Consider the following 27,995-nt stretch of genomic DNA (forward strand, 5'->3'; position numbering starts at 1 on the left):
ACATATCTCTGGATGCTCACTAGCTATAGAAATGGTGTATAATCTTACCGGCTAGCATAAAAAATCTAAGGCATGCGTTCAAGAGCTCCTGAAGAATATATTGCGGAAGTCCTGGATGGGCGACTGCCATGCAAAAAAGGCTGATAAAATCATGCAATCTGCTGCCGAAAACGGTAAGGGGAGGGGTAGCCAGCCCTAGTACACAACCCTGTCTGGCAGTGCCCACCTCTGCCAGGCCTCACCCCACCCTTGTTATGCCACTTGTTTTTGGTGAAGGCTATTGTCAGTAAGGGAGGATTTTCAGCACCCTAAACTTTGTCAAGGACCGTGTTCTGTGTTGCTATTGCCTTTATAACAAATTAAGTAAACCACAGAAAAACAAAGGCTTTAACAATTTATGAGTTTTCAATTCTATTGTATTAAGGAATATGATACTTTTTATTTTAAAATGTATGCATAATTGCAGTGTCTTTTGACATTGTGCCTCAAGGGTAAGGTGCATTACAGCAAGTATTGGCTACATATATGCAGTAGAGGGCATATATTTATAGTCCTAGGCATCTGATCATCAACTATTAAACGGTCAACATTAAGAAGGGTGGATTATTAATGTTGAACTTGTCATACTGACATTTTACTAATGCAATGTGCTTTAATGCAGTGTACTGACATTAAAAAATTGCAATATGCTTTACTATGTTGAACTTTGCATACTGACAATTTACAATGTGTAAAGTTTAAAGCCACCACAGTTAATGTGCTAGTCAGAATTTTGTCCATTTTATGAACTTCTCAACCTTTGTAAGGTGATACTAATATATCAATCCCATTCAGCGGTTTACAAGGGAAGTCTTTTCGATCAAGTACTTAGGAACTGTTTAATATAGCCAGTGTAGACCTATACATTGATAGCAGGGCCGGATTAAGGTCCTCTCCCCTCCCCCTTCCCCCCCCCCCCCTCCACGGACGCATCTTCCTCCATCCACCCCTCCGCCGGATGCATCAAACACCCCCCCAGACGGAAACATCGTCCTCCATGACCCCATACCTAGACAGTGGGATCCGTGTAGTTCTGGCGGGCAAGGGGTCACTGCGGCGGATGGGCAGTCAGCTACGGGGTCCCTGCGGTGGATAGGAACTAGTAGCGCTACTAGTTCCTATCCGCCGCAGGGACCCCGTCGCTGACTTCACATATGCAGCAGGACCCCGTGCCTGCCAGCGCTACAAGACCACGCTCTGCCAAACCCTGCTACCTGCCACCGACCCTCCACCGCAACAGTGGGGTGGCGAGTTTGGGGGCCCCAGATGTGTGGGGGCCCCGGGGCTACCTGTCACCTCGTGGCTAATCCGCCACTGATTGATAGTGTTTTATGTGCTTTTCCTGCTTTGCACATTAAACAATGCTGTCTATTGTACTGGTTATGCCCTATAGCATATGAGGTGTACTTTAGGTTGTGTTGTGCCCTATAACACTTGAGAAGTACTGTAGGTTGTGCCATGTTCCATTTTAAGAGCAAGTCTATAGTAGGCCAACTCATACTATTTTTGATGTAGTAGTTGTGAATAAGTCCTTTGCCATCTGTAAATGTTACCAATCATTGTAGTATTGATTTGGCTTATGAATTTTGACATGATTTTTATACCTGTATTTGTTTTTAGGAAATATTGCCAGAATTACGGGATCTCTATTTTTAGGGTAAGTTCAAGTACATTTATGTATTGCATTGATGAAAAGATTATAATGGAAAGATATAATTGATATATGAAATAAAAATTTGCAGTAAGTATTACTATTGTCGGTACTTGTTTAGTTTCACGGTGGCACTTCCCTGCGGATCGAATCGTATGCAAAGCGCATGCGATTTTGCATACGATTTGCATATGATTCGATCTGCGATGCGATTTAGCACACCTCCATTATCCTCGTCAGCCCGAAGCATGGCATGCGGTGCGCATCCTCCCGACCTGTTCATACCCCCAATATCTACATCGGCGTGGAGCTGATTTTATAAAGTGTAGCGAGCCACCGAGCTCGAAGTGTGGCGAGCGTAGCGGCTACTTGGTAATTGTATTACAATTCTAAAGAGTATTGTTTGAATATTGCGCCTGAAATTCCATGGTGAAAGCTTCAAGCAGTGAATGGAGAGGAATTATAGAAACCCACACTACTCGAGAATGGATTTGGGTTGTGCGAATAGGTCAATATATATTTGCAAATGCTTGCAACGTTCTATTCGATGACAAATTGCACCTATTCACAGGTAATATAAATTAGTGTTCATTCTAGCACCCGCCAACTTTGAAAACCCATGCAGTACCTCTTCCCTGCCTGGGGTGTCGCTGTCGCTGTGGTGTTTCTAGCCCAGGTCTGGTTTGCATATCAGTGCTGATTTACAGACCACACAGTGCTAGAAGCACTACAGCAGACAGTGACACCCTAGGCAGGGAAGAGGAACTGCATGGGTTTTCAAAGATGGGGAGCGCTAGAATGAAGACTAATAAATGACCCCAAAGTTTTAATGATTAGAAAACCTTTTATGCTCCTACCTCCTCTCCATCACCCTGCTCCTTTTAGTATACTGCAGCCATTCAGATGCAATTACAAGGATCAGTGTCAGCATAGTAGTATAGTATCAGCAAGCACTTTGGCAAATAAAATGCTATAAAAGCAAAGTAAGCATTTAGTAAATACAAATAGCCATGGTATCAGTATCAGAACTATTAAAGCTGTATATCTAACATGGCTCTCAGATCACTAATATCCAGACTGCATCCTAAACCCACTTCCTCCATTCCCACCTAGACCTTAATATGTGATATCTAGGTGTACCGCATTCTGGTTTATAAGCACTGAATGCGGTACACCTAGATATCCCTAGACCGTTAAGTATTTGTGAAATTCTGCATAGAACTTCTATATATTGCAATTACAGAATGTGATATATATGGCCTGATTCTGGTTCACTTGCAAAAGGTGGGGCAGATGTAACATGTAAAAATAGAGTATTTACTCTACACAGAAACAAAATAACACCCAAATCTAACTCTCTCTGCACATGTTACATCTGCCCCACCTGCACATGGTTTTGTCCATTAGAGAGAGAATTTACTTTTGCAAGTGAACATAGGTGTGCGCAGACCATTTCCTTAGGGGGTGCACCATTGGAGGGGCGTGTTCATCACGCCTACTGGGCGTTCCCATTACACAGTAGTGATGATCCATATTCACAATACACAGCACAAACTGACCATATTCACATTATACAGGGGTTTGGCAGGCGGTGTTCCACTTGCTAAGCAGCAAAAGATTGCTACTTAGTGAACGATCCTGAATCAGGCCCCTTGTTCTGCTCACTCCCCCTCACTGCATTCTCACACACAGCGTACTATTCCCTCACAGTATATGTCACACACAACCTTATTCACTTGTCCCCAGTCTCTGCACACATTACCTGCAGGCTTCAGCCAGGAGCCAGCCTGCCACAGTTCACTAGGGAGGCTGCTGCTTCACTAGTCCGTCTCCACCCGAGCACAGGACATGTCAGGGGCGTGGCCTAATTACCAACCTCCTTGGCCACGCCCCCTTTTAAAAAAACCTCGTGCTGAAGGAGCACAGCCACTGCAGCCAGGACAGCGCAGGTACTGCTAGCCAGCCGGGGAAGGGGGCACTGTAGCTGACGGTCATTAGCAGGTGCTGCAATTGTGCGGGGGGTGCCGGTCATTAGGAGGTGCCTGTGCGCCCTTGGCACCCCCTGTGCGCACGCCTATGCAAGTGAACCAGAATCAGGCCCATACTATAATTTGTTGTATTATTGAGAATTTAATTAAATATGCTTTTTCCCCGGTATTATTTTAGAGCAAGGTTCCTTCAGTTTGATTATGACAGCCCAGCAAACTTACTCAACAAAATATATATAATATAGTGCCACAAGGGCATTATAAATAATAAATCACCTTTGAGGATCTGCACGTAAATAAACCTAATTCCGGAATTTTGTGACCTTGCGAGAGGGATACATGATGCGCACACACACACACACACACACACACACACACACACACACACACACACACCTGTCATTTCATAACAATTGTGACAACTCAGCAACCCCATAATGCTCCATGTGGCATATCAGGACCTGCACCTCCTCCTAATGCAGGCTTCCTTCTGCCTCGCACAACAGACCGATATATATATATATATATTTGCAAATGCTTGAATAGTTTATTGATATTACTCAGTTGCTTGAAGGGGAGAGGTAGTAGTGGGAAAAGAAAATACATTGTCTCCCCCACCCCATGCATTGTGGAAGTAGTTAGATTTCAGCTAGCATTACCTGACATGTGCGAGCAGAAGTCCTGTCTAGCAGCCCCCTTTTATATGGATCCCCTTGTCAAGGCCTTTCTCAGACCGCTGTATACAATGTTATAATTAGAGACAGGATTATATGTATTTGCATATTTTGCCCATTCTCACTGATTATTGCATATTTTACCTAAAATCTAGTGATGGTGCATATTTTAGGCCCTGCCCTCTTTCCACCCGCGAGTCACAGCACTACTTTGCCCTGCTGCTGCTGGCCAGATAGTGGTAGAGTGTGCATGATGGGGCAATATGAGGAACCTTGGATGTACGATATGTCTGACACTGCTCTAGGCTGCCAATCCATGTTGATAAAAGTCAGTCGGGCGGATGCCATTACAAAGCTCCTGAACCTTTGCCTTCCCCTGGCCTGGGACTTTACGCCAAGAGACAGACTTCTGCAGCAGAGGAGGCGGGCAGAAGGGTTGTGACATCACGCAGCGCGGAGGAAATGCTGTGTCACAGTGAGTATGTGGCGGAGGGAGGAAGCCTTCCACTGCGCTGCCCTCACATGCTATGCTGACATTTGATCCATCGGCGCTGGAGATGAGGGTCCGTGTATTTGATGCAAGAAGAGCTTTGGATGCTGCAGTCTGCTGTAGTAGCCAGGAAGAAAAAAAAATCCTGTGTATAGCACTAGACATCTGCAGATACTGTGGGCCAATATTTGAGGTTTATTTGCAACTAATTTTATGCTGATTTTTCAATAAATAAGTTAAAAATTACTTTTTCTACTTTTTAATGTAGCATATTTTAACACTTTTCATGCATATTTTAAGTATTTTTCATGCATATTTCAAGCTTTTTATGTTGCATATAATCCTGTCTCTAGTTATAATATATGAAAACGTTAGAAGATTTGTTGCGCTTTACAATAGTAGAAAGTGATAAAACAAACTGGGTAACAACAGACAGACTTGGAGGTAGGAGAGCCCTGCTGCAAGCTTACAATCTTCATCTGTGCGATTGGTACCAGGGCATAATTGATAAAGTTGTTCATTGTGGAGGCGCTACAAGTGTGTGCTTCATGAATAGTTTTAATTGGGACCTAATATAGTGATCATATTACCTTTGTCCTATTATTTAGACATACTACCTAGAATTAACACATTTTCATTTGTTAGCTCTCTCAGAAGTGGTCTGTACTGTTCCTTTTCTATACTATGGATTTTATTGGATTAAGAAAAAGAGAAAATAGGTAACTGAATAATGTTTACCACTAAACTATGGAATAAATTAGGGGCAGAAATGGAAATATTGTGGACATACCCTAATTTAATAATTCAATCAACAAAGGGGAACAGTTGCTAATATTTTTCATAACGGGGCAAGGCTAATACAGCAAGCTGTTTTTATGATTTGTAAAACCTTGTGGTTTCCATACATTAGGCCGAATTGTCCGAACTCCCGCCTTGGATTTGGCACTTTATGCATTATTTATTTATTAACTTTTTTTATATAGCGCACACATATTCAGCAGCGCTTTACAGAGAATATTTCAACATTCACATCAGTCCCTGCCCCATTGGAGCTTAGATTCTATATTCCCTACCACATGTACACGCACACACAGACATTCTAGGGTTAATTTTGTTGGAAGCCAATTAACCTACCAGTATATTTTTGGATTGTGGGAGGAAACAGGAGTACCCAGAAGAAACCCACGCAAGTACGGGGAGAATATACAAACTCCACACATGGTGGGAATCGAACCCATGACCACAATGCTGTGAGGCAGCAATGCTAACCATTACATCATCCGTACTGCCCCAATGATGCATGCAATTTATCTTATGTAATAATTCCCAGGGAGCTGCGGGGGCAGGAGAATGAAAAAAAAACGTGGGCAATGTCGTGGCTGTCCGCAGTGTCCTGGAAGTGCTGAGCGGACAGTGGTGGCAGAATTTGAAAATGAAAACAAAAGATAGGCCAGCTGCTGACCAACTCTCTGGTCAGCACTTCACGGACACTGCGGACTGCCTGCCCCTCCACAGCTCTGCACCCTTGGTGCTCAGCGCAGCCCGGACCCCATGCTGCCCTCCCCTTCACGTAGGTGTGTACCAGCGGTGCTTCACCTCTGGCACACACCTACTGATCGGACCTAACACATAATGGGTGCTAAAGAGGACACGCAAAGTGCCCCTGATGGGTCTGATCCGACAGGTGTAACCTGCAGCAGTTCCTGTAAGGTCTGACCCGATGCGCACGGGACAGTGCATCTGGTTGGACGGGGTGTCAAACACATCCCATTTGGCATGATTTCTCAGCCCGTTCTGTTGGGCTTTATAAGTTTCACATGTTGAAATGTCATTGTGTAATAAGATGTCATTGTGGATTATGCCAGTTTGTCATTGTTACCTTCAGTAAATCTGCTGGTTTTAAAAATAGCTAAATATTTGCAGAAAAACATTTGACTAAATTGCTTCTCATTACATATTCACCACACGGGTCTAATAAACATTAGATGGGCTTTCAGGGGGTATTTGAGCAGAAGTTCTTTTCACAATGGCTGTAGTTCTAATAAGAACCTGATATTTGTTGTAGCTCTGCTTAAAGCTTTTTATTCCTTTTTTTTTTCTAGAGGTTGTTTATTTATCACCTATGAGATCCAGTCTCTAAGAAGAGCTATTACATTGGACACTCAGGCAGCACAGCAGGAGCATCTAAAGTCATATATTTACTTGCAAGATGTTTCATTAGATCAAAATCATTTCCAAGGTAAGAAACATTTGCACTCTCACACTAGCTACAATAATGTGTATTGTTACTGAGCTAAACAAACTTGAGAGTAGGGATCGCCATCGACCATCGATGAATTTAAATCAATAATGGTTGTAGAATAGTTTTGCCATCAATGGGGAGAACCAGATATTTTCCCTCCATCGATGTCAACCATCAACATTCCCCAAGTGGCCAGGACATGCAGCATAGCTCTGCCCCTGAAAGCCGTGAAGCCCCACCTCTATGTTTTGATTAGCCCACAGGCCAATCAGTCAGAGAAAATTGATGACTATCGATAGGAAAAAATATTGATGTCATCCATTGCATAGTTTGCCACTATCAATGGTGAGTTGCACTATTGCCATCGATAGCAACCATCGATGGCAGTGGCAACAATGACCATTCCTACTTGAGAATGCTGTTTGAGATCATTTATTTCATACATACCTTCCCAACATTCAAATAAGTTTTGCAGAGTGTATATATCTGTGCCCAGTTCTCCACTGCAGCAAATACTAAAATGTGCCCTCTCCAACCGTTTACCTTATTTTAAAACTCTTGTTTTGCAATATCTCTATCATAGACTTCCAATGCAAATCCAATGAAAACTTTGGTTTCTCCACCACGTACTAACCATTAGATTGATAGCCCTGTTAATGTCTTATTTTTTGTGTTTTAGGTATCACAAACAAAGTGAGAAAAGAGCTTCATAAAACAGCCAGAAAAGCTCTGGAAGCTTCTACACAGCTCTTCAAAAGAAAGCATGATAATGGTACTGTACTTATTATAAGGCAACATTTTCATCATAATTACCAATTGCAGATAACTTACAGTATAGTGGTATTCTTTGTGCATATATAGTATACAGAGGCATCACTAGTCTCTCTGATATGATATACAGTACATGCCTGGGAAAAGGGACATGACCTCGTTGGGAGGGGGCATGGTCTCACAGCCCAACCCCTGTTTCTGAGACTCCGCAGGCCCGGAAGGTACTGTCTGCCCCCAGTGACACCTAGTGAGCGATCTACATTCCTCCATCATGCCAGAGATGCACCTGTCTGAAAAGTGTGTGTGGCCTAATGTAAATCTTTGTTACATCACTCTGGGGACAGCCAGCATTTCCGGAGATGCTGGCGGCCCTCAGAGACTAAGTTGCCTGTAGTGCAGGCACTTCCTTTTACAGGAGAATATCACCCTGCAGAACCCAACTCCTGTAGCTACTGAAGAGCTGGGATTTTTCTGTCACCACCTAGGACCCACCTTGTGAAGCCACTGGAGATCAGTCCCCACACTTCAGTTTTAAATGTCAGAACTAGTTATTGAGAGACTATTTAGCATATAAAGATATACTAAAAACTCATTATATGTATTTCTCTTCCTCATCTATGGGACACTTGCTTACACATGTGGTTAGTGAGGTATGGATGTGTCAGAACTTAATAAGCTAGAAGCTCCTTCCTTCTAATCCATCCTCAGTTTTTCATTAAGTGCTGAAGGGTAGTTAGTTAGGGGTAGATTTATTAAGCTCGGTGAAGTGATATAGTGTCTGGTTTTTATCACCGGCCAATCCGCTCCTACCTGTTATTTTTCAAACCAAGCCTGTAACTTCACAGTTAGGATCTGATTGGCCGGTGATAAAAAACAGACACTTTATCACTTCACCAAGTTTAATAAATTTTCCCCTTAGTCCCCAAGTGTTTTCCCCCTCACTTGTTTGCCTTAGGGTCCCCAGTATGTACCAGTGTGCTCTATCGCTCTTTACTGGCAAGTGGCACAAGCTCTGGCGTTTGTATATCATGTCTGAAAAGTAGACTAAGGAGCCAGCATGGGTTCTATCATTTGCACTGCCTATAGCAGTGGTGTCAAACTCATGGCCCTCCAACAGTTTTAGCTATCCATTATATAAAATCGGTACTCTTTACCTAGCACGGCGCCCACGATTTTGATCGTGGGCATCGCAGGTAAAAAAATCGCGGGCATTGAATGCACTAAAAATCGGGTGCGACGCGACCGACGCGATGCCCGCGATTTCCCATAGGGAACAATGTTAAATGTCTCAATTGACCCGATTTTCCTGTTCAATGCCTCAATTGACCCGATTTTTCCATAGGAAACAATGTTAAATGGCCCACAGAGGCCAAATAGCCACCCTGAAGTGTGAAATGGCCCCCACAATTGTTAATGCCACCCCACGATCAACGTCAACCCGAAGCGTGGCGAGCGCAGCGAGCCCGCGAGGGGCGGCGGTACGCGTCCTACGACCTTTTCATACCCCCACTATCCACGTCGGCGTGGAGTAGAGAATAGAATAGTGTGGCGAGCGCAGCGAGCCACCGAGCCCGAAGCGTGACGAGGGGACGCGGATACCTTCACAGGTAAACGCGTCCCTTCGCGGGCTTCACAGGTATCCGCGTCCCCTCGCAGGGCTCGCTGCGCTCGCCACGCTTCGGGCTCGGTGGCTCGCTGCGCTCGCCACACTATTCTATTCTCAACTCCACGCCGACGTGGATAGTGGGGGTATGAAAAGGTCGTAGGACGCGTACCGCCGCCCCTCGCGGGCTCGCTGCGCTCGCCACGTTTCGGGTTCAGATGCAGATGATACTGATGGCAGCTCAACGCGTTTCGACGTGTTGGCACGTCTTCTTCAGGAGCAATAAGCATTATTGCTCCTGAAGAAGACGTGCCAACACGTCGAAACGCGTTGAGCTGCCATCAGTATCATCTGCATCTGCACTTTATCCATCTGAGTTTGCATCTGCACTTTATTCATCTTCCCGGACCAGCCTAATGATTCAAGGATTCCACAATCTCAGCATTCTTCATCACAAAGACACATCTGGGTTGCCTGACACCATCTAAAACCCGAAAAAAAACTCCTTGTGGTCTTTCTGAGTAAATTTGGATCCGCCACTCGCTGGATATTCTGCCGGGACTTCATCCTTCCTCCTCCCTAGTATACAGGAGAGAGACTGCCGAATACAACTTGGTAAATATTCCACCACTGCAGGTGGATCTGAACTGATTCATCTTTCTACCCACTGGAGCATTACTTTTCCACTTGCCCCTACCCATTCCCCATTGGTGATATAGAGAATTCTCTAAAAATGTCAATTTTTTAATGTTTTAATGATATGTAATAAATGTTTATATATGGCTAAAATGTGTTAGCCCTTTATTCAGTACAACCCAGCGCTGTATAATTTTTATCCGTGGCGCCAGTGGTCGTTGCAGCAGCTGGTGGGTAACAATATAAGCAGGGACAGTACAGTTATCACACAGGGGACACATACCCGCTGAGCTGCACAGCGCCTAGGCAGCCATCAGCGGCGCCAGTGGTCGTTGCAGCAGCCAGGTGGGTAACATTATGAGCACAGTATGTGGTAACAGTGTGGGCAAAGACAGCACAGTTGTAGCAGAGACAGTACAGTTATCACATAGGGACAAGGGATACATATGGCTGAGTGCACAGTTCCTAGGCAGCCATTGTGGCGCCCTCTTGAATCTTCCTTTAGGGAGAGCCGCGGGTAGCGTGGGTGGTGGCGGCGGCGAGGGGGTTGGAGAGAGTCACTGAGGCCTGGGCAGAGTCAGTGAGGCCTGGGGCTGGAGTTGGTGGGGGAGAGAGAGTCACTGGGAGCCAGGGCAGAGTCAGGTCGAGTCGAGTGGGGCCTGGGGCTGGAGACTGGGCCTGCAGAAAAGGGAGCCACCGCTGGTCTCCTGAGGGCAGAGGCTCCCTCTCCTGTGGTCTCTCTCCTGGGGATGAAACTGCAAGCTGGGGGGGGGGAGGGGGGGCTTCCGCTGGTGTCCTCACGCAGCTTCCCCTCACTTCTCCCTCCGATGGTCGCCGGGAGCCTGGTGGACGGGGGTCCTCATCAGCCATTGCGCTTGTGGCCTGCTCGGCTTGAGGCCTCCTCCATACATCCATGTGGGGTCTCCGCTAGGCCGGACTGCCGCTGCCTGGGGGATCCCTCTCTCCTGCTGACCTTCACAGCTTCAATGGGCGCGATTCAATTCCAGCAGTGGGGGGCCGGGGGATGGGAGCTCCGTGGATGGAGCGGGAGCTCCACAGTGTGCTTCCCCAACTGGGGGAAGTCGCCCGCCCGCAGGCCGATGGTGCTGCGCCTGCCGTCCCGCCGGGGGGTGCCATTTGCAGCGCTTGCCGCCGGGGGTGCACAGCGCTGCCTCCTCCCTCCCCTCTCCGCCGTCACGCTGCCCGCCGCTCCGGAGGCCGGGGATGGTGGAGCTCCGTGGATGGGGGACCGGAGCTCCACGTGCATGCGACCATCCCCGGCCCCCACCGGAAGAGGAACCATCCCCGGTCCCCATCGGAAGAGGATTACACAGTGCATGCATCCGCTCAGACGCTGCCAAGCTGTTCCCGAACTCGAACATATAGCTTTGCATAGTGTGATGGTCAGAGGTCATGCTGTGCAGGTGGCACCACGGCCGCCCGACCCCCTTCCACCATAACCCCTGCACCTGGCCACCCACTTTCAGCAGCAACCCTGAACCACCTCACACCCTTGCCTTGTGGCTTATGGAGGAACAACTTGGCTTAGGCTGCCATAGATCTTTTTGCAGCCCAAAATTCCAGGTACAGTATAGCAATAATGGCTAGATGAGTTATGGTTGAAATCATGGGATGTGAATACAGAAATATATATATTTTTTTGAAGAGCTTACCAATTGAGGGTAAACTTTAAATTGGTCCTGGTTTAGACAAAGGGATTTCTAAGTCCACAGGTGGCCTTTTACCATTTAAAAAATAATTTAAAACCTTAAACAGGACATTTTGCCCATCCTTTAAAGACCCTTCAAGTCAGTTTACCATGGCCAGCGGTTTCAGGTCAACCGGTAAACAACCTAGGACAGCTAGAAAGAATCAAGGGAAACATACATCAAAGTCCTAGGATAAATCTGTATGAAGTGTAGGGCATACACCAAGAGATTTTTCATGTAGAAGTCCATCTATTGTCATTCATGGACCAAGCAGGAATGTCTTCCACAAACAAATGGGTAACAGACATAATAGAAAGAGGTTATGTAATTTGCATATTGGTTATAACACCAAGGATATTTATTTTTAACAGTCCGAGTGACAAACATAAGTGTAAAGATGTGTCCCACTATAGCTTTGCTTTGAATAGCAGTGTTCTGTAGCGTGACTGTAATATAAACACTGCGTGGCATGGCTCGCTCATCCACATCAAATGGGAATTAATGGGGTGGTGGGCATATATGCCGGTTCCATGGAATTGAATGCATAGCAGAAGCATAAATATATCATGTGCCCTACTATGCTAGGTGTTCATCATGGCAATAATAACAAAAAGAACACATCTGTATAGAGTTAAATTATGACAAAAAACACTTTCAGGATTCAAGAAAGATGGGATTTGATTCAAATCTATGTTTAGTCCCCAATCCAGATGGGAGTCGCATACCAATTTTAATCTGGAGGAATTAAATACAAAACTAAGATTAAATACATTTAGAATGGGGTGTATAAATTCAGGTATAAAAGGAATTGAGGCAAATGAGGTATTGGCATGTATAGTCACAAAGGCAGAACTCTGGGAGGCAATGGAGTCATCTGCCACCGGGCTCCTGCTGCCAAGGGGGCACCTTTCCTCCCCCTGCAAGTTTAAATCAGTTATTTAAAAGCCAAAGATATTGCTTATGTGGCTAAGTTCTGAAAGATATATGTGTTCTCTATCTATATATCGATCTACCTATATTTCTTAACAGAAATATATATTTTATTTAAGGTTATAAAGGGTTGTGTGTGCGAGAGGGGGGGACACCAATAAATATCTTGCCTCCAGGTAACTGGAACAAACGTATGCCACTGTATAGTCATCAAGGATACCTACCTTCATCTAATCATTTGGGAACGCCATCAGAGTCTGTTTAGCCGTTAAAGAATGCCATATTTAGTTCTGCCTTTTAGGCTAGCAGCAGTTACTTACAAAAGTAATGGCCGATACAATGGGTCTCCTGAGGGAAAAGGGAATAAACATAAACCTTACTTAGATGATTTACTGTTTAAAGCTGATTCAGAAGTTGTGCTTCAGACAGATCCTGTAAGGGCACTAGAAGTGTCTGGGTTATGAATTGTATAAAGTACAGGTTACTTTCCAGACAGCAGATGGAGATTTGTGGGTCTCATATGCAATAGAAAATTTGCCAGGGTTTTTCTAACTGAAGATAAATTAAGACATTCAAAAAGTAAGAATTTTGGGACAACATTTCTCTTGCGCATACAACTTTTAGGGAAAATAGTATTTTCATTTGAAAGTATCCAGTATACAATATTTCATTCCAGGGTGTTCCAATTAGATATTTTAAAGAATTGGTCTGGTTTCAACCATCAGCTATCAAAACATCCCATTACATTACTATATCCCTAGACACAAGACAGTCATTTATGTTGTAGATTCATGCGGAAAACCTGAGCAAATACAGAAATTTATTTTCCCTGGACTGGCTATAGCTCACTATCGATGCCAGTCTCCAGGAATGGGGGTTGGCCATGGCGAACCACCATTTTCAGGGAGCATGGTCTAAGAAAGAATAAAGTCTTTCCATAAATGTGGGACTTCACATAAACCGCTAAGAGCTGATCTGAGCACATTAAAGAAGGCTCAGAACAGCTCGTATTGGTTTCCGGGGAAACGGATAAGAATTCAGTCAGACAACACCAAGAATTTTTGAAACCTACCAGTTAATGCTCATTTCATTTTGGAGACATTTTGATCTCTCCCAAATTGTTTGAGTATACGAGAAGGATGCTTGTAGCTTTTTATTCAACTTATCCTTGAGGCTTTTTAAGTTGAAAGTGAGGAAGGGGCTGGGGTGGAGGGAATTATATAGCACTAAGTACATTGGCTCATTAATGTTGACCACTAAAACCCTCATGGTAAGAAGTGTCCCCCAGATGAAGTCAGCAAGTTCTCCAGTATCCCCAACAGGTCATATATTCTGGATTCCTGACTGGACACAAGTGGGATAATTACTTACAAAGCAAAATAGACAAACTTATTTGTGTACGATTAAAAATATCCACAAAACATGACCTGCTGGGGTTACTAGAAGACTGGAGTTGAGAGTCCCTGGATTAGTACTGTATATCTACAGTATGTTCTTACAGAGAATGGAGGGCTTAGTGAATATGTATTTTTTATAGGTCCATGAATCGTTTTTTTCCCCCCAACTATTCAAAAAAGAAAAAATTGGAATTTTAAAGTAATGATAACAGGCCTACCATTTTTAAGATGAACAAGTCACATGTTATATTTGTTTTCTTTATAGAACAATGCTACAAATTAAATATTGAGGATCATGAGCTTCCTATTTGGCTTCTCTTGAAAGACACACAGTCAGCAGATAAAACAATTCGTTTGGAAGCTGTCCAAAAAATGGCTGGGATCCACTACTTGCGTGGTATTATTCTTTTCTTTATTATAAAGTGGTAGTCATGACTATGTAATTGTTGGTAGGGGCAATTAATGTATGTATACTGCCATAGGAAGGAAATGTTCAGCTCATTCGCAGAAATGGGGCCATCCAATTATTTGTGAATGGTGCGAGGTGCCACTACCACGTTGTTTAAACGCTGGCAACATCACCTGATTTCGCACCCTTCTCAGGCTCAAAATTGCTCGCTACCTTTGTACAAATTACGGCTACCCCTATATGTGACTGCTTTTGCAATGATTTGTATCAGAAAATTCATCATGGAAATTGGAATTGAGCAATATGTTTTGGGATGTTTTTGAAAAGATCAGTACTTGTGCAGAAACCTGTGTGTAAGTGAATGGGGGAAAAAAATCATGCAAAAAGTGTGTTTTGTACAATAACCCATCGATGTGAGGGAGCTTGCTAACCGTAATGTATTTTTTTACACAAATCATTTTGCTATTTATTGGAGCTGACAAGCCTTTTCCCTGTGTTATTGTAATGGAGAAAATATACTCAGGTGGCTACGTACATTGTAAGTCTTAAGTCTGGAATATACTGTATATCACATAGTTGGGTTTAGTAAACTTTATTCAGCTGCATAGCATTTAAGTGTGTATCCTCTCCTAATGCTACACAAGCAGAGTATATACAGAGCTGTTATGGGAGTACACATCTCCGCATCTGCCACAATATTGCTGGCAGAGCATGCTAAAACCATTGCTTGGAAGTTGTAGTTCACCAGCAGCTGGAGGGATGCTTTTTGTCAACCCATGGTATATACTGTGATCTGTGATATACAATGTACATTCTAACAGCCAACAAATGCACTCTGATACTGTATATCGATTTCACAAGTCATTCCTGAATTTACTTAGCACTTTTGACAATTTCCATCTTTATGTTCTCACAAGGTGCTGTGTTTTTGCAGATTACCAGTATAGAACAGTGGCACAAGCAAGTGATAGAAGAACAACAATTGGCTTAGCAAGAAGCAAAGACGTAGATCTTCGTTTTTTCCTTCCACCTCCAGCCTTGCCAAAAGTAAATGATGTAACTGTAAGTAGGGGGTCAGCTTTAACAAATTTTCATACTATAAAGTTGGCATAATTTGTTAATATTCCCCAAGCATGTACTGTATATGTTACAGTTGTGATCACTAGTGTCAGTACTGACACATTACTTATTTTGGAACTGTTCCTTGATAGAATACATGATCTATGCAAAACCATGTTCAATATAAATATCACTTCATGCAAGCTTGTATAGTTCCAAATTAAGGGGAGAGTTCAAATTGCCCTATTTATTTAACAGGGTGTGAAAGTGAGAGGTAGCCTCAAGCTTTAATATCTAGGGCTTATTCAGCCTGGGCTTCTGGGCACTAACAAGTGGAGGGCCTAATCGCCTGGGCTTCTGGGCACTAACAAGTGGAGGGCCTAATTCAGTAAGGATTCTATGTGCTAAGCCGATCGCACCAGCTTAACATGTGCAATCCTTAAGCAATGCAAATGCAGGAGGAGGTATATACCACCCACAGCCTGCATTTGCAGTGCATCAAACTGCAATGCGATCACAGATTAAGAGGAACATGACGACCAATGATCACAGTGTCCCTCTGCGACTGCAGCCTGTCTAACCTTACTGGGGCTGTCTGTCATAGCTCGGCCTTCTCCAGGAAAATTGTTTTTAAGTTGGTTGCTATCTACCAGTCGGTGCCTTGTATCTCTGTCCACTTTTTGCTCCCTATGGCTACTAAATTCTGTTAGGTATGGGCTTTGATCTGCTGCAAATTGTATCTCTGTCCACTTTTTGCTCCCTATGGCTACTAAATTCTGTTAGGTATGGGCTTTAATCTGCTGCAAATTGTATCTCTGTCCACTTTTTGCTCCCTATGGCTACTAAATTCTGTTAGGTATGGGCTTTAATCTGCTGCAAATTGTATCTCTGTCCACTTTTTGCTCCCTATGGCTACTAAATTCTGTTAGGTATGGGCTTTAATCTGCTGCAAATTGTATCTCTGTCCACTTTTTGCTCCCTATGGCTACTAAATTCTGTTAGGTATGGGCTTTAATCTGCTGCAAATTGTATCTCTGTCCACTTTTTGCTCCCTATGGCTACTAAATTCTGTTAGGTATGGGCTTTAATCTGCTGCAAATTGTATCTCTGTCCACTTTTTGCTCCCTATGGCTACTAAATTCTGTTAGGTATGGGCTTTAATCTGCTGCAAATTGTATCTCTGTCCACTTTTTGCTCCCTATGGCTACTAAATTCTGTTAGGTATGGGCTTTAATCTGCTGCAAATTGTATCTCTGTCCACTTTTTGCTCCCTATGGCTACTAAATTCTGTTAGGTATGGGCTATTCCACAAAGCTTTGTTTTTATTATTCCCTTTGGAATATATAGTAAACAAGAAATGTCTGTGTATTAGCGGGGGCAGTGGTCTGTCTTTGATCACACCTTGATAAATCAATTAGGTGTGGGTGGAGTTAGGGGGTGGGGATCACTAGGACCTGTACTGCTATTTATTCACTATATGCTAGGCTGTTAGGCCTTCTGGCTGTGTGTCTTCTAGCTGTGAAGTATTCTAGTGTAAAGTATGCAGACTATAGTAATATAACATAGGAGATATACAGGAGATAAACAGGAGGACAAAGAACACTTCGTTCTCCATCTGCAACCCCAGCAATCAACATACTGCAGTGAGTTACCTGCCTCATCATCACCTTCAGTCTGCACAACCTGGACACTGATCTCCATGCTGAACTAAATGCTGTCACACACTGCCTCTGTCTCACTTATACATTAACTATACTTCCTGTAGGCTCTCCACACTTCCAGTACACCACCTTCTCACTGCTCATTCTAGGCCACTCCAATCTCACTCTATATCACTACCCTGACCAACTTTACACAGAAATATGGCTCCTAGATCCAGTCCCATACCAGTCCTTGCTGTCAGGTCTCGCCCCCTCTCAACTTCCACACCTTTCACACGCACCCACAACCCACACAACCTAATTACTATCTCACCTGTCCCCTCCCTTCCTTTCTCCTGTGCTCTCTGGAATGCTGGATTAGTCTGCAACAAGCTCCCTACTATCCACGACCTCTTTATCTCCCACTTTTTTAACCTTCTTGCCATCACTGAAACCTGGCTGTCTGCATCTGACACTACCTCCCCTGCTGCCCTCTCTTATGGAGGCCTCTCCTTCACACACTCGGTCAGACCGGATGGCCGCCAGGGTGGAGGAGTGGGCATCCTCCTCTCCCCCAACTGCACCTTCAGCGCCATCCCACCTGAGCCCTCCCTCACATTCTCCACCTTTGAGGTACACACTATCCGCCTCTTCTACCCCATTCACCTCCTTGTGGCTGTAATCTACCGCCCCCCTGGCCCCTGCTCCCCTTTCCTTGATAACTTTGCTGCGTGGCTTCCACACTTTCTTGCCTCTGACCTCCCCTCTATCATCCTCGGTGACTTTAACATTCCTATTGACATCAATAATGCTGCCTCCTCTAACCTTCTTGACCTTACCACCTCCTTTGGACTTTCTCAATGGACCTCCACCCCCACTCATAATCTCGGACACTCCCTTGACCTAGTCTTCACCCACCTTTGTAATCTCTCTGATTTCTCTAATTCTTCCTTCCCACTCTCTGACCATAATCTGCTCTCTTTCACCCTCTCATCCTCCCCTCTCCCCTCACTGCCCAGACCCACCGTCACCAGACGTAACCTCGGGTCTCTTGACCCTACTGTCCTGTCTTCCCTGGAGACTTTCCTCTCTCCTCTCTCAACCATGACTTGCCCCAACCAGGCTGCCTCTTTCTATTACTCTTCTCTCACCTCTGCTCTCGACTCTGTAGCCCCCCTCCACACTGTTCCCCTTCGACGCTCTAAACCACAACCCTGGCACAACAAAATAACTAGATTCTTGCAAAAATGTGCACGCTCTGCTGAACGCCTCTGGAGGAAATCTCACTCTCTGGAAGACTTCCTCCATTTCAAGTTTATTCTCTCCTCCTACAGCGCTGCTCTCTCCTATACCAAACAATCTTTCTTCAAATCTCTCATCTCTTCCCATTCCTCCAATCCCCGACGTCTCTTTGATACTTTCAACACTCTACTTCGCCCTGCACCACCCCTCCTCCCTTCATCCCTCACTGCCACTGACTTTGCCTCCTTCTTCCTCTCTAAAATTGAGGTAATCCGACATGATATCTCCTTCCATACCCCCTCTGCTGCCCACCCACCCCAATCATCCTCCCCTACCAACTACCCCACTCTGTCATCCTTCTGCCCTACTACAGCTGAGGAAGTCCGCTCCCTCATCTCATCCTCTCCCCCCTCTACCTGTCCCTTGGACCCTCTCCCCTCCCGTCTCCTCAGTTCCCTCTCCCCCACTGGCTGCTCCCACCTTGCTCACCTCTCTAACCTATCTCTTTCTACTGGCATCTTTCCCTCACCCTTCAAACACGCTCTGGTCTCGCCTATTCTTAAAAAACCTAACCTGGACCCTTTATCTCCCACAAGCTACCGCCCTATCTCTCTTCTCCCATTTGCCTCTAAAATACTAGAACGGCTGGTTTACAGGCGTCTCACCAGCTACCTGTCTGACCACTCCATCCTAGATCCCCTTCAATCTGGCTTTCGCCCACTTTACTCCACTGAGACTGCCCTAGTGAAAGTCACCAATGACCTGCTGTCAGCCAAATCCAAGGGTCACTTCTCCCTGCTTATCCTTTTGGACCTATCTGCTGCCTTTGACACTGTGGATCACCCTCTCCTCCTCCACACACTCCAAAACATTGGCCTCTCTGGCACAGTCTTTAACTGGTTTTCCTCTTACCTCTTCAACCGTTCCTTCTCAGTCTCTGCCTCTGGCTCTACCTCACCACCTTCTATCCTTCCTGTCGGGGTCCCTCAGGGTTCTGTCCTTGGCCCCATTCTGTTCTCTCTGTACACTTCCTCTCTGGGTGCACTCATTAACTCCTTTGGCTTCCAATATCACCTCTATGCAGATGACACCCAAATCTACCTCTCCTCTCCTGATCTGTCCCCCACTGTTTTCTCTCAAGTTTCCAACTGCCTCGCTGCCATCTCTACCTGGATGTCAGAGCGATTTCTGAAGCTGAATATGGACAAAACCGAACTTATTATCTTTCCCCCACCCAGAGCTATGCCCCCTACTAATATCTCTATCACTGTTAACAACACCATCATCTCCCCTGTTCCCCAACTCCGCTGCCTGGGTGTCACTCTTGACTCCTCCCTCTCCTTTGCACCCCACATCCAAGCCCTGGCCCATTCTTGCCGGTTCCAGTTACGCAACATTGCTCGCATCAGGCCCTTTCTCTCACAGAGTGCAACTAAGCTGATCATCCACTCATTAGTCATCTCACGGCTTGATTACTGTAATGCTCTTCTCACCGGCCTCGCTCAATCCCAACTAGCTCCTCTCCAATCTGTCCTCAATGCTGCAGCCAGGCTTATCTTCCTCTCCCGCCGCTCTAATTCTGCTACTCCCCTTCAACAAAATCTGCACTGGCTTCCATTCCCCTACAGAATCCTCTTCAAACACCTCACACTCACATACAGGGCCATCTCTAATTCCATTGCTCCATATATCTCTAACCTCATCTCCATTCATACACCCTCCCGCCCTCTACGGTCAGCTGACGACTGTCGTCTCTCCTCCACCCTGATCACTGCTTCCCATGCTAGAGTACAGGACTTTGCCCGTGCTGCACCCCTTCAGTGGAACGCACTCCCTCGCTCCATTAGACTCTCCCCGACCTTGCAAAGCTTCAAACGGGCACTGAAAACTCACCTTTTCATCAAAGCGTACCCTTCCACTGCATAAACCAGCTGGTTCTCCGACCCCTTGCCTGTTTACATCCTGCTATATAACCACCACCCCCTCGCTTGCACCTCTTGTAATCTGTCTGTCTCCCCTTCCTACTAGATTGTAAGCTCCTCCGAGTAGGGCCCTCTTCCCTCCTGTTGTCAAAGCCCACTTCTCTTCACATTTCACTCACTGCTCTCCTTTACTCCAACACCCAGTGACCATCTTCATACTCATCTCCATCATTGGCCTCAAGCCTCTAGTTGTATGTTGATTGGGTCCTCACTACTTACATTTAAGCTGTAATGTGTATTGAACTGTGGTGCTCTTTTATTTGTACTGTATTTTTGTTATTTATTCAATGTTATGCCAAGTTTTGTCACCCTGTATTGTTCCTTTGTACGGCGCTGCGAAACACTTGTGGCGCCTTATAAATAAAATTATAATAAATTATAATAATAATTCATTTTGTTTGCTAAGTCTGGTATTAAAGCTTGTTTGTCACTTGTGTTCCAACTAATGTAAATTGAAATCATAAGTAAACCAATATATACAGTTAATTACCTGCACATATGAGAAATAAAATAAATAGTTCAGTCTTCCACATATAATTAAAATGTACATTATTTGAATCTGAGCTCTATGCCGTACGCATTTGTTTACAGAATAACTCGATAGAAGAGGAACTACGCCAATTACTGTCTTCCTTACCTCAGTCTGAACTTGACAAATGCATAAAGTACTTTACATCATTAGCAATGAGAGAGACCAGTCAGTCCCTGGCAGCCCAACGGGTAAGTTATTATGTTTTACAAAAATTGCAACCACGTTTTTGCTGTATTTATCCTCTTTTGTAAGCACTGCCGTGTACAGGACAGTGGTGTATGATCCACTCACCAGTATATAATAAAAAGCAAATCCTCCAGAAAAAAATGTTTAATTGTAGGAGTTCCAAATAAATATTTACTGAAGTATGATTTTTATAACAATCTGTGGTATACCGAAATCACAATCCCAGCAAAATTTGTTTAAAGGCTGAATGAAAGTATATTAAAAAACGGGAAGGCATTGTAGAGGTTGGGAAATGGCCATTACAATTCCTCAATGTGATAGTAAGAAGTGATTTTCAGGGAGGATATGAAGCAGTAGACATTGGCAGTGCAAACAGAGGGATCATGTGAGTAGAGGGAGAAGTAATACAGTATGATTCTGAATGAGATAGGAGCTAATGGCTGGAAAAGGAACAGCAGAGTGCAACAAAAAAGATAAAATAGATGGGCAGTTAACACTAGAATAAAGAGGGGAAGGCCAGAGTTGAAGATGTTACTGTATAAACAATTTAAGACCTACAATTCCTTATAGCATACAATATTGGATGACAAAATGATTCTTAAACCATTCATGGAAACAGAAGTGTACATGCCATAAGACTCACTTGTAGGGTACTTAGGACAACATCTCTCTCCTGCCTGATTGTTGTTATTGTCCTATCTTCCTGATGTATATATAGCTTAGTAGGATGCCTGTGGTTGTACTACTACCAGGAAGAGCAGAGGATTGTAGGCTCCTTTCCTGCAGCCCTGGCACATTAACCTTCAATAGTGCTTAACAGGGGAAATCTGATAGGAATGGCCTTTTGTTTGAACTGCGTACTTTGGTGTTATTTTTCCTAACAAACCACTCTGCTTCTTGAAGACTGGTGCAATACATTCCACAGCTTCATTCGAAGCATGCAAGCATATCACAGCACAGAGCAAACATTGGTTTTAGGTCTGTGAATCAGGAGAAGACTCCAATGTCACAGGTTGGAGGTCTACTAATTATTATCTTTTACATGGTGCCTCAGAGGTTTCAGTGAGTTGCTTAGTACATACAATCTAATTACATATGTCAAAAACTGTTCACAAATTTACATATACATGTGTTGTAGTTAATATCCAAGGGCACAGAATCATGATGAACAGTGGCATCCATTACTGTATATCAATTTCAAACGAATAAATACATTTCACAAGGTTAATCATAGCTTTACATCATAACTATTTTTGGTATGACTAAAAATGCTAACGTCAAAAATTTGGAACTACAATGGTCATATAATTTGCACCCAGTTACACAAATCTCGTTGTGGTGCAATGGAAAGAACTCATTATTTAGAACAACAACAGATATTAAGACAATTAAAAATGCTGATGTACAGTGATGTCTTTTTTTGTGTAAAAAGCCCAAAGAAGATATTATAAACTTTCTGATTTATATTAACCACAATGACCTAAACTTGGAATTTACATTATCAAGTAGCAAAACCATGGGAAGGTTTTTAGATTTAGAACTATTCATAGTAAATAACATAATAAAAAAGAAAACCGATAGTTATCTTAAACAATATATTACCCACTTCAAGCAACCAGCACTATAACTGGATTGCCAATATTCCTGTGGGTCAATTCCGGAGAATTAGATGAAAGTGCAGTTAAGATGATAAATTTGAAACTTATGGGGCCTACACCCGGGCCGATTTCAGGGTATTTTCTAAGCGATCTCCCTAGATCGCTTAGAAAATGTCCCTACATCGCTCTGTGTGTAGGGGCCATAGCGATGCATCCTGAAGACGAGCTGATGCTCAAAACGGTGTAGAAGTAATTTTCTGCTCAAAGTCCTCAAAAGTCATCATTGGTTTTCTACATTTGGGAACTGCAATATGTCCACTGGAACGGGTGCACGGGCAAGGTAATAAGGCCCTTCATATCGAGTGTCGAGTGTTCCCCCCCAAAGCCTGCCCATCTCCCTGAAGCGGAGACAGGATGCTGCTGCCCTGCCATCCAAGACTGGGACGTGCGTGCGCATTCCAGTTTTAATGGATTCCCTCTCTGCCGGTGCTCGCCAGAGGAGAGGTGCTGGCAAGCACTGGCACTGAATGAGAGGGGCTCCATCTGTAGCTCTCAAATATTTTTATAAGCATAAAGTCCATATTGCAGCTGTCCAGGAAACTCATTTTATAGACTCAGCTCCCCCTCTATTTCATGATAGAAATTACCCGCACTGCTAAATGGCTAATGGCCCAGCTATGAAGGCTGGGGTTGCGATTTTAATTTCACACCACTGTACATTTTCCCTCTCATCCCAATATTCTGACCCTGAAGGTAGATACCTGATTTTAACCGGCTCCCTCGAAAATAGAGATGTGACTATTGTGTCCTGTTATGCCCCTAACACTAGGCAACTCCTATTTTGCAGAAAGCTCTGTTCCAAAGTTCAGCAAATGTTCAAAGGGGCCTTGCTGGTCCGGGGTGACTTTAATCTGGTCCCAGACCCCTCTGTAGACAGTACACGTGTTCAGTCCATGTCCTCCAGTCGGCCCCACGATCACTCAAAGGGTCTCCACCAATTGCTAGCGGAATATGATCTCTTTGATATATGGCGTGTTAAAAACCCTTCAGAAGGGACTATACATCCTATTCTCATGTTCATGGCACTTACTCGAGAATTGACCTCGCCTTATCAGACAAATGGTCTTTAGACTCTATTACCAAGATAAAAATCCTCCCCAGATCCTGGTTGGATCACTCCAGAGTGGGAAATAATGAGTAGGAAGACTGCTCCTGGATCGTGGCATCTGGGCTGTCAGAGTCTTGTTCAGCTGGAGGCTCAGCAGGCTATTTGTTCGTCAATAGATTATTATTGACAGGAGAATTCCCCGGAAGTCACATCTACCGTTAATCATTGGTGCGCCCTTAAGGCAGTCGTTCGTGGCTCAGCAATCCAAATAGCTGCCAAAATTAAAAAAGATTATAAGAAAACCTTAGTGCAAGCAGAACTAGAGCTTGCTACGCTTGAGGCTGCTCATAAGACCAACCCAGGTGATAAATCTCTCTTTAAGCCATGGGCCCTCAAACTGCAGCCCTCCAGATGTTGTGAAACTACAAATTCCAGCATGCCTTGCCACAGTTTTGCTATAAGGTAGTGTTAAAACTGTGGCAAGGCATGCTGGGATTTGTAGTTTCACAACATCTGGAGGACCGCAGCTTGAGGACCCATGCTTTAAGCTATTAAAGGAAGCAAGGGATAAAGTTAATAGTTACTATCTGGCAGAGGTTCAACGTAATGTCAGTAAGCTAAATCAGAAGTTTTATCAACTTGGGATTCGTGCAGGTCGATTGTTGGCTAGGAAGCTGAGAGGAAAGAGAGCAAAAGAAAAAATACACATGATCTATTCTGACCATGGTTCAAAGGTATACGATCCGAATGAGATAGCCAACGTCTTCTCAGACTATGAGAAGATTGAAAGCTTTTTGAATAACATTAACCTCCCTGCATTGTCCTCGGAGTCCTGTCTGTCTTTTAACGCACCTTGGTTGCTACAGGTCCAAACTGGTCTTGACTCCCTACCATCTGACAAGGCCCCCGGACCAGATGGGTTCCCATATAACTTTTACAAAACTTTCAAAACCCAATTGTCACCAGTGCTACTCAAAGTAGCCTCTTTGGCGAAACATTTTTTCCACTGAAATGTTAGAATCCCGTATCATCACTATGCCTAAACCAGGGAACCCCAATCATCAGTCCAAAACTATAGACCTATTGCGCTTCTCAATTCAGATCTGAAATTATATGCCAAACTGGTTGCTAATCGGATAAGCCCATTACTCCCTTCCCTTATTAAAAACAATCAAGTTGGTTTTGTTTTGAACAGACAGGCCCCGGATAATACTCGCAGGGTTTTGAATGTAATTGAGTTCTGCTCGACAAAAAAAGTTCCCCTTTTAGTACTATCATTGGACGCCGAGAAGGCCTTTGATAGGCTCCACTGGGGATTCATGCAAACGGCCTTAGAAAAATTTGGGTTTAATGGCCGGATACTAGACTCTATCTTAGCTCTTTATTCTTACCCCTCAACTAAGGTATTCACAAAAAGGTTTACTTCAGGCTTCAGAACCTCTAATGGTACCCAACAGGGGTGTGCGCTTTCTCCTTTAATCATTGCATTGGCGGTGTAGCTTCTGGCTGAACATATTAGATGTAATGACTATATTAAAGGTCCGGTAATTGGCAACACATCCCATAAAATTTGCCTCTTTGCAGATATTATGTATTTTAGATCCTGAAAATTCCCTTCCTGCTCTACACGGGGTGTTGCAGGATTATTCTGAATTCTCATTCTCATTCCATAAATTAAACACCAGTAAAACAGAGCCCCCCCAGATATTGTTACTAGACTAAAAGAAACCTACAATTACAGGACAGGACTGCAGCACTGGCTAGAGACTGGATGGTGCATGATGTATCTTGGCTTGGGAGAGTGGCTGCGAAATTGTACCTATTTCGCTCTATCCCAAGATCCCCTCCCAAAAGCCTGCTTAACAAATTTAACCAACTTCTGACTAAATATATTTGGAAAGGGGCTAAGCCTAGAATTTCAAAGAAAATTTTAATACGGTCCAAAGTAGAGGGAGGAGTTGCCTACCCAGATATAGAATCTTACTACACCTCTTGTCTGCTGAATCAGGCTAGAGACTGGTTTGATGTTAAGGACCCAAAACCATTGGCGCTTTTGGAAGGTATTTATTCCCACCCTATCCCCATTGTAGACCTGTTATGGCTTCCAACTACTGATAGAGGAAAACCTCAGCCCTCTGCAAATCCATCAAAGCAACCCTAGATGCCTGGTAAAAAATGACGGCATCCTTAAATAATGTAGCTTTACCGGCTTCCTTCTTATCACTAAAGGCTTTGAAATCTTTAATCCCTAATCTACCACTAGATAGATGGATTAAACAAGGAATCATTTCAGTAGGGGATTTATATGTTGAAGATAACTTTGTGCCCTTTACTGATCTACAAAGAAATGTTAACATCCTCAAACAAGACTTCTTAATTTACTTACAGATAAGGAGTTGGCTACACTCATATCTACCTACACCAACTAAAAAAAACAGCTTTCCCTGCATTTCTTAAAACTAGGGGAGCGCCTATTCTCATGAAGGTGGCATATTGTGGTGGTGCTTCCACCTACTCTCTGCCAATAGTAGGCATAAACTGAAATCCCAATCCCTGAGGGAGAGAGATTTAAATAGATCTCTGAGTGAGGAAGACTGGGAGAATATCTTTAGGTCTTGTTTCAAGATCTCTCTGTGTATAAACGATTCTGAAATGTTTTTCAAGCTTATCCACAGGGCCAGCTTCACACCAGAGTGGCTGCATATAATTTGGAGGAAATGTGGAAACATCAGGGACATTTTCCACATATTTTGGGAATGCTCACGCCTGCGGCCTCTCTGGGGGAAAGTGTTTCAGATAATGAGCTCAATATTAAACCAACCCATTCTCCCTGACCCAGCTTTTGCGTTGCTTTATGTTTTCCCAATACAATTCTCAGCAGCAGACAGGAATATTGTGGGTCATGTTCTTCTAGCCACAGATGGAGCCAGCCTTGTCTTTGCAGGGGATGGCGGCAGAATCGCCAGCCGCCATCCCCCGCCATCTGCTCTGCGAAAGGGGACGCGCGCGCACGAGATGCGCGCGCGTCCCCTTCCGACTGTGCTTCCCCCGGGTCCCCGCCGCCTCCCCGCTCCCCCCTACCGCCTCCTCTAACCCTGTCCGTCTCCCTGAAGCGGAGACGGACAGGGTCCCCGTCGCCCCGCCGCCCGGAAACTGAGACGCGCGTGTGTGTGTGAGACGCACGCGCGTCTCAGCTAGATGGAGCACCTCGCTGCTGGCGGATCTCCAGCGGAGACAGTCTGTCGATTCGCCAGCAAGAGGGAGCCTGGCTCTATCTGTACCAAGGCTATTATTGCAAAATTATGGAAATGTGATATACTACCATCCATAGATACTATCTGAAGCAAGGTACACAACCGTTGTGTCTACGAGACTGCTGACGCCAAGTATTTTTCTTCTCCGAACTCGATAGTTATGAAATGGCTTAGCTGGTCTCTTTATAATGAAAAGATTGGCCACACAACTATTTACAGCAACCCTCCTGAACTATCTATACTATGTTCGCAGTAGTTAAGTTACCTTATTACACTACAAGTGATTGCTTTATGTGGATGCAGACTGTAATTTTCATTTATTTTTCTAGTCTGATGTGACTTGTTAGAAATGTATTCTTTTATCATTTATTGTTTTCTCTCGTCCCCCCCCCTTTTTCCCTCTGTACCCCCAAGTTATTTTCATGAAAAACATAATAAAAAAGGGTACTTGTGTAGTTTCACGGCGCTTCGCTCGCCCACGCTGCGGGCTCGGTGGCTCGCCACGCTATCTAAAATCAACTCCATGCCAACGTGGATAGTGGGGGTATGAACTATCCACATTGGCATGGAGTTAAGTTACTTTATTTTAGATAGTTTGGCGAGCGTACCCAACCCAGAAGTAGATGCTGGCGCCGTGAAACTACACAAGAACCTAAAAATTTAATATTTAAAATTCATTTGATTTCCATTAATAATTGTTGTGTTATTTTGTTGTCAGCACATTCAACTAGGTAGAACAAAGTACTTAATCAGAATATTTAATTTATTCAGATCTAGGATGTGTTAGGATTGGGTTCCCTTAATTTTTTTTGAGCAGTATATATATATATATATATATATATATATATATATATA

At 44.1% G+C, this 27,995-nt stretch overlaps 1 protein-coding gene across 1 annotated transcript in view; it reads left to right on the forward strand.

Moving 5' to 3' along the window:
- Positions 1 to 27,995, forward strand: part of SERAC1 (serine active site containing 1) — a 108,219-nt gene that overhangs the window by 35,429 nt on the left and 44,795 nt on the right. Inside the window, exons 3-8 of the mRNA XM_083176348.1 lie at positions 1,660 to 1,696; positions 6,945 to 7,081; positions 7,764 to 7,856; positions 14,396 to 14,527; positions 15,474 to 15,601; positions 21,054 to 21,182. Of these exons, the coding sequence (XP_083032474.1) occupies positions 1,660 to 1,696; positions 6,945 to 7,081; positions 7,764 to 7,856; positions 14,396 to 14,527; positions 15,474 to 15,601; positions 21,054 to 21,182 (656 nt within the window). The remainder of the gene's footprint in view (positions 1 to 1,659; positions 1,697 to 6,944; positions 7,082 to 7,763; positions 7,857 to 14,395; positions 14,528 to 15,473; positions 15,602 to 21,053; positions 21,183 to 27,995) is intronic.

This window comes from Crinia signifera, chromosome 3 (genome assembly GCF_055691185.1).
Source record: "Crinia signifera chromosome 3, ASM5569118v1, whole genome shotgun sequence".
Classification (NCBI taxonomy): Eukaryota; Metazoa; Chordata; class Amphibia; order Anura; family Myobatrachidae; genus Crinia; species Crinia signifera.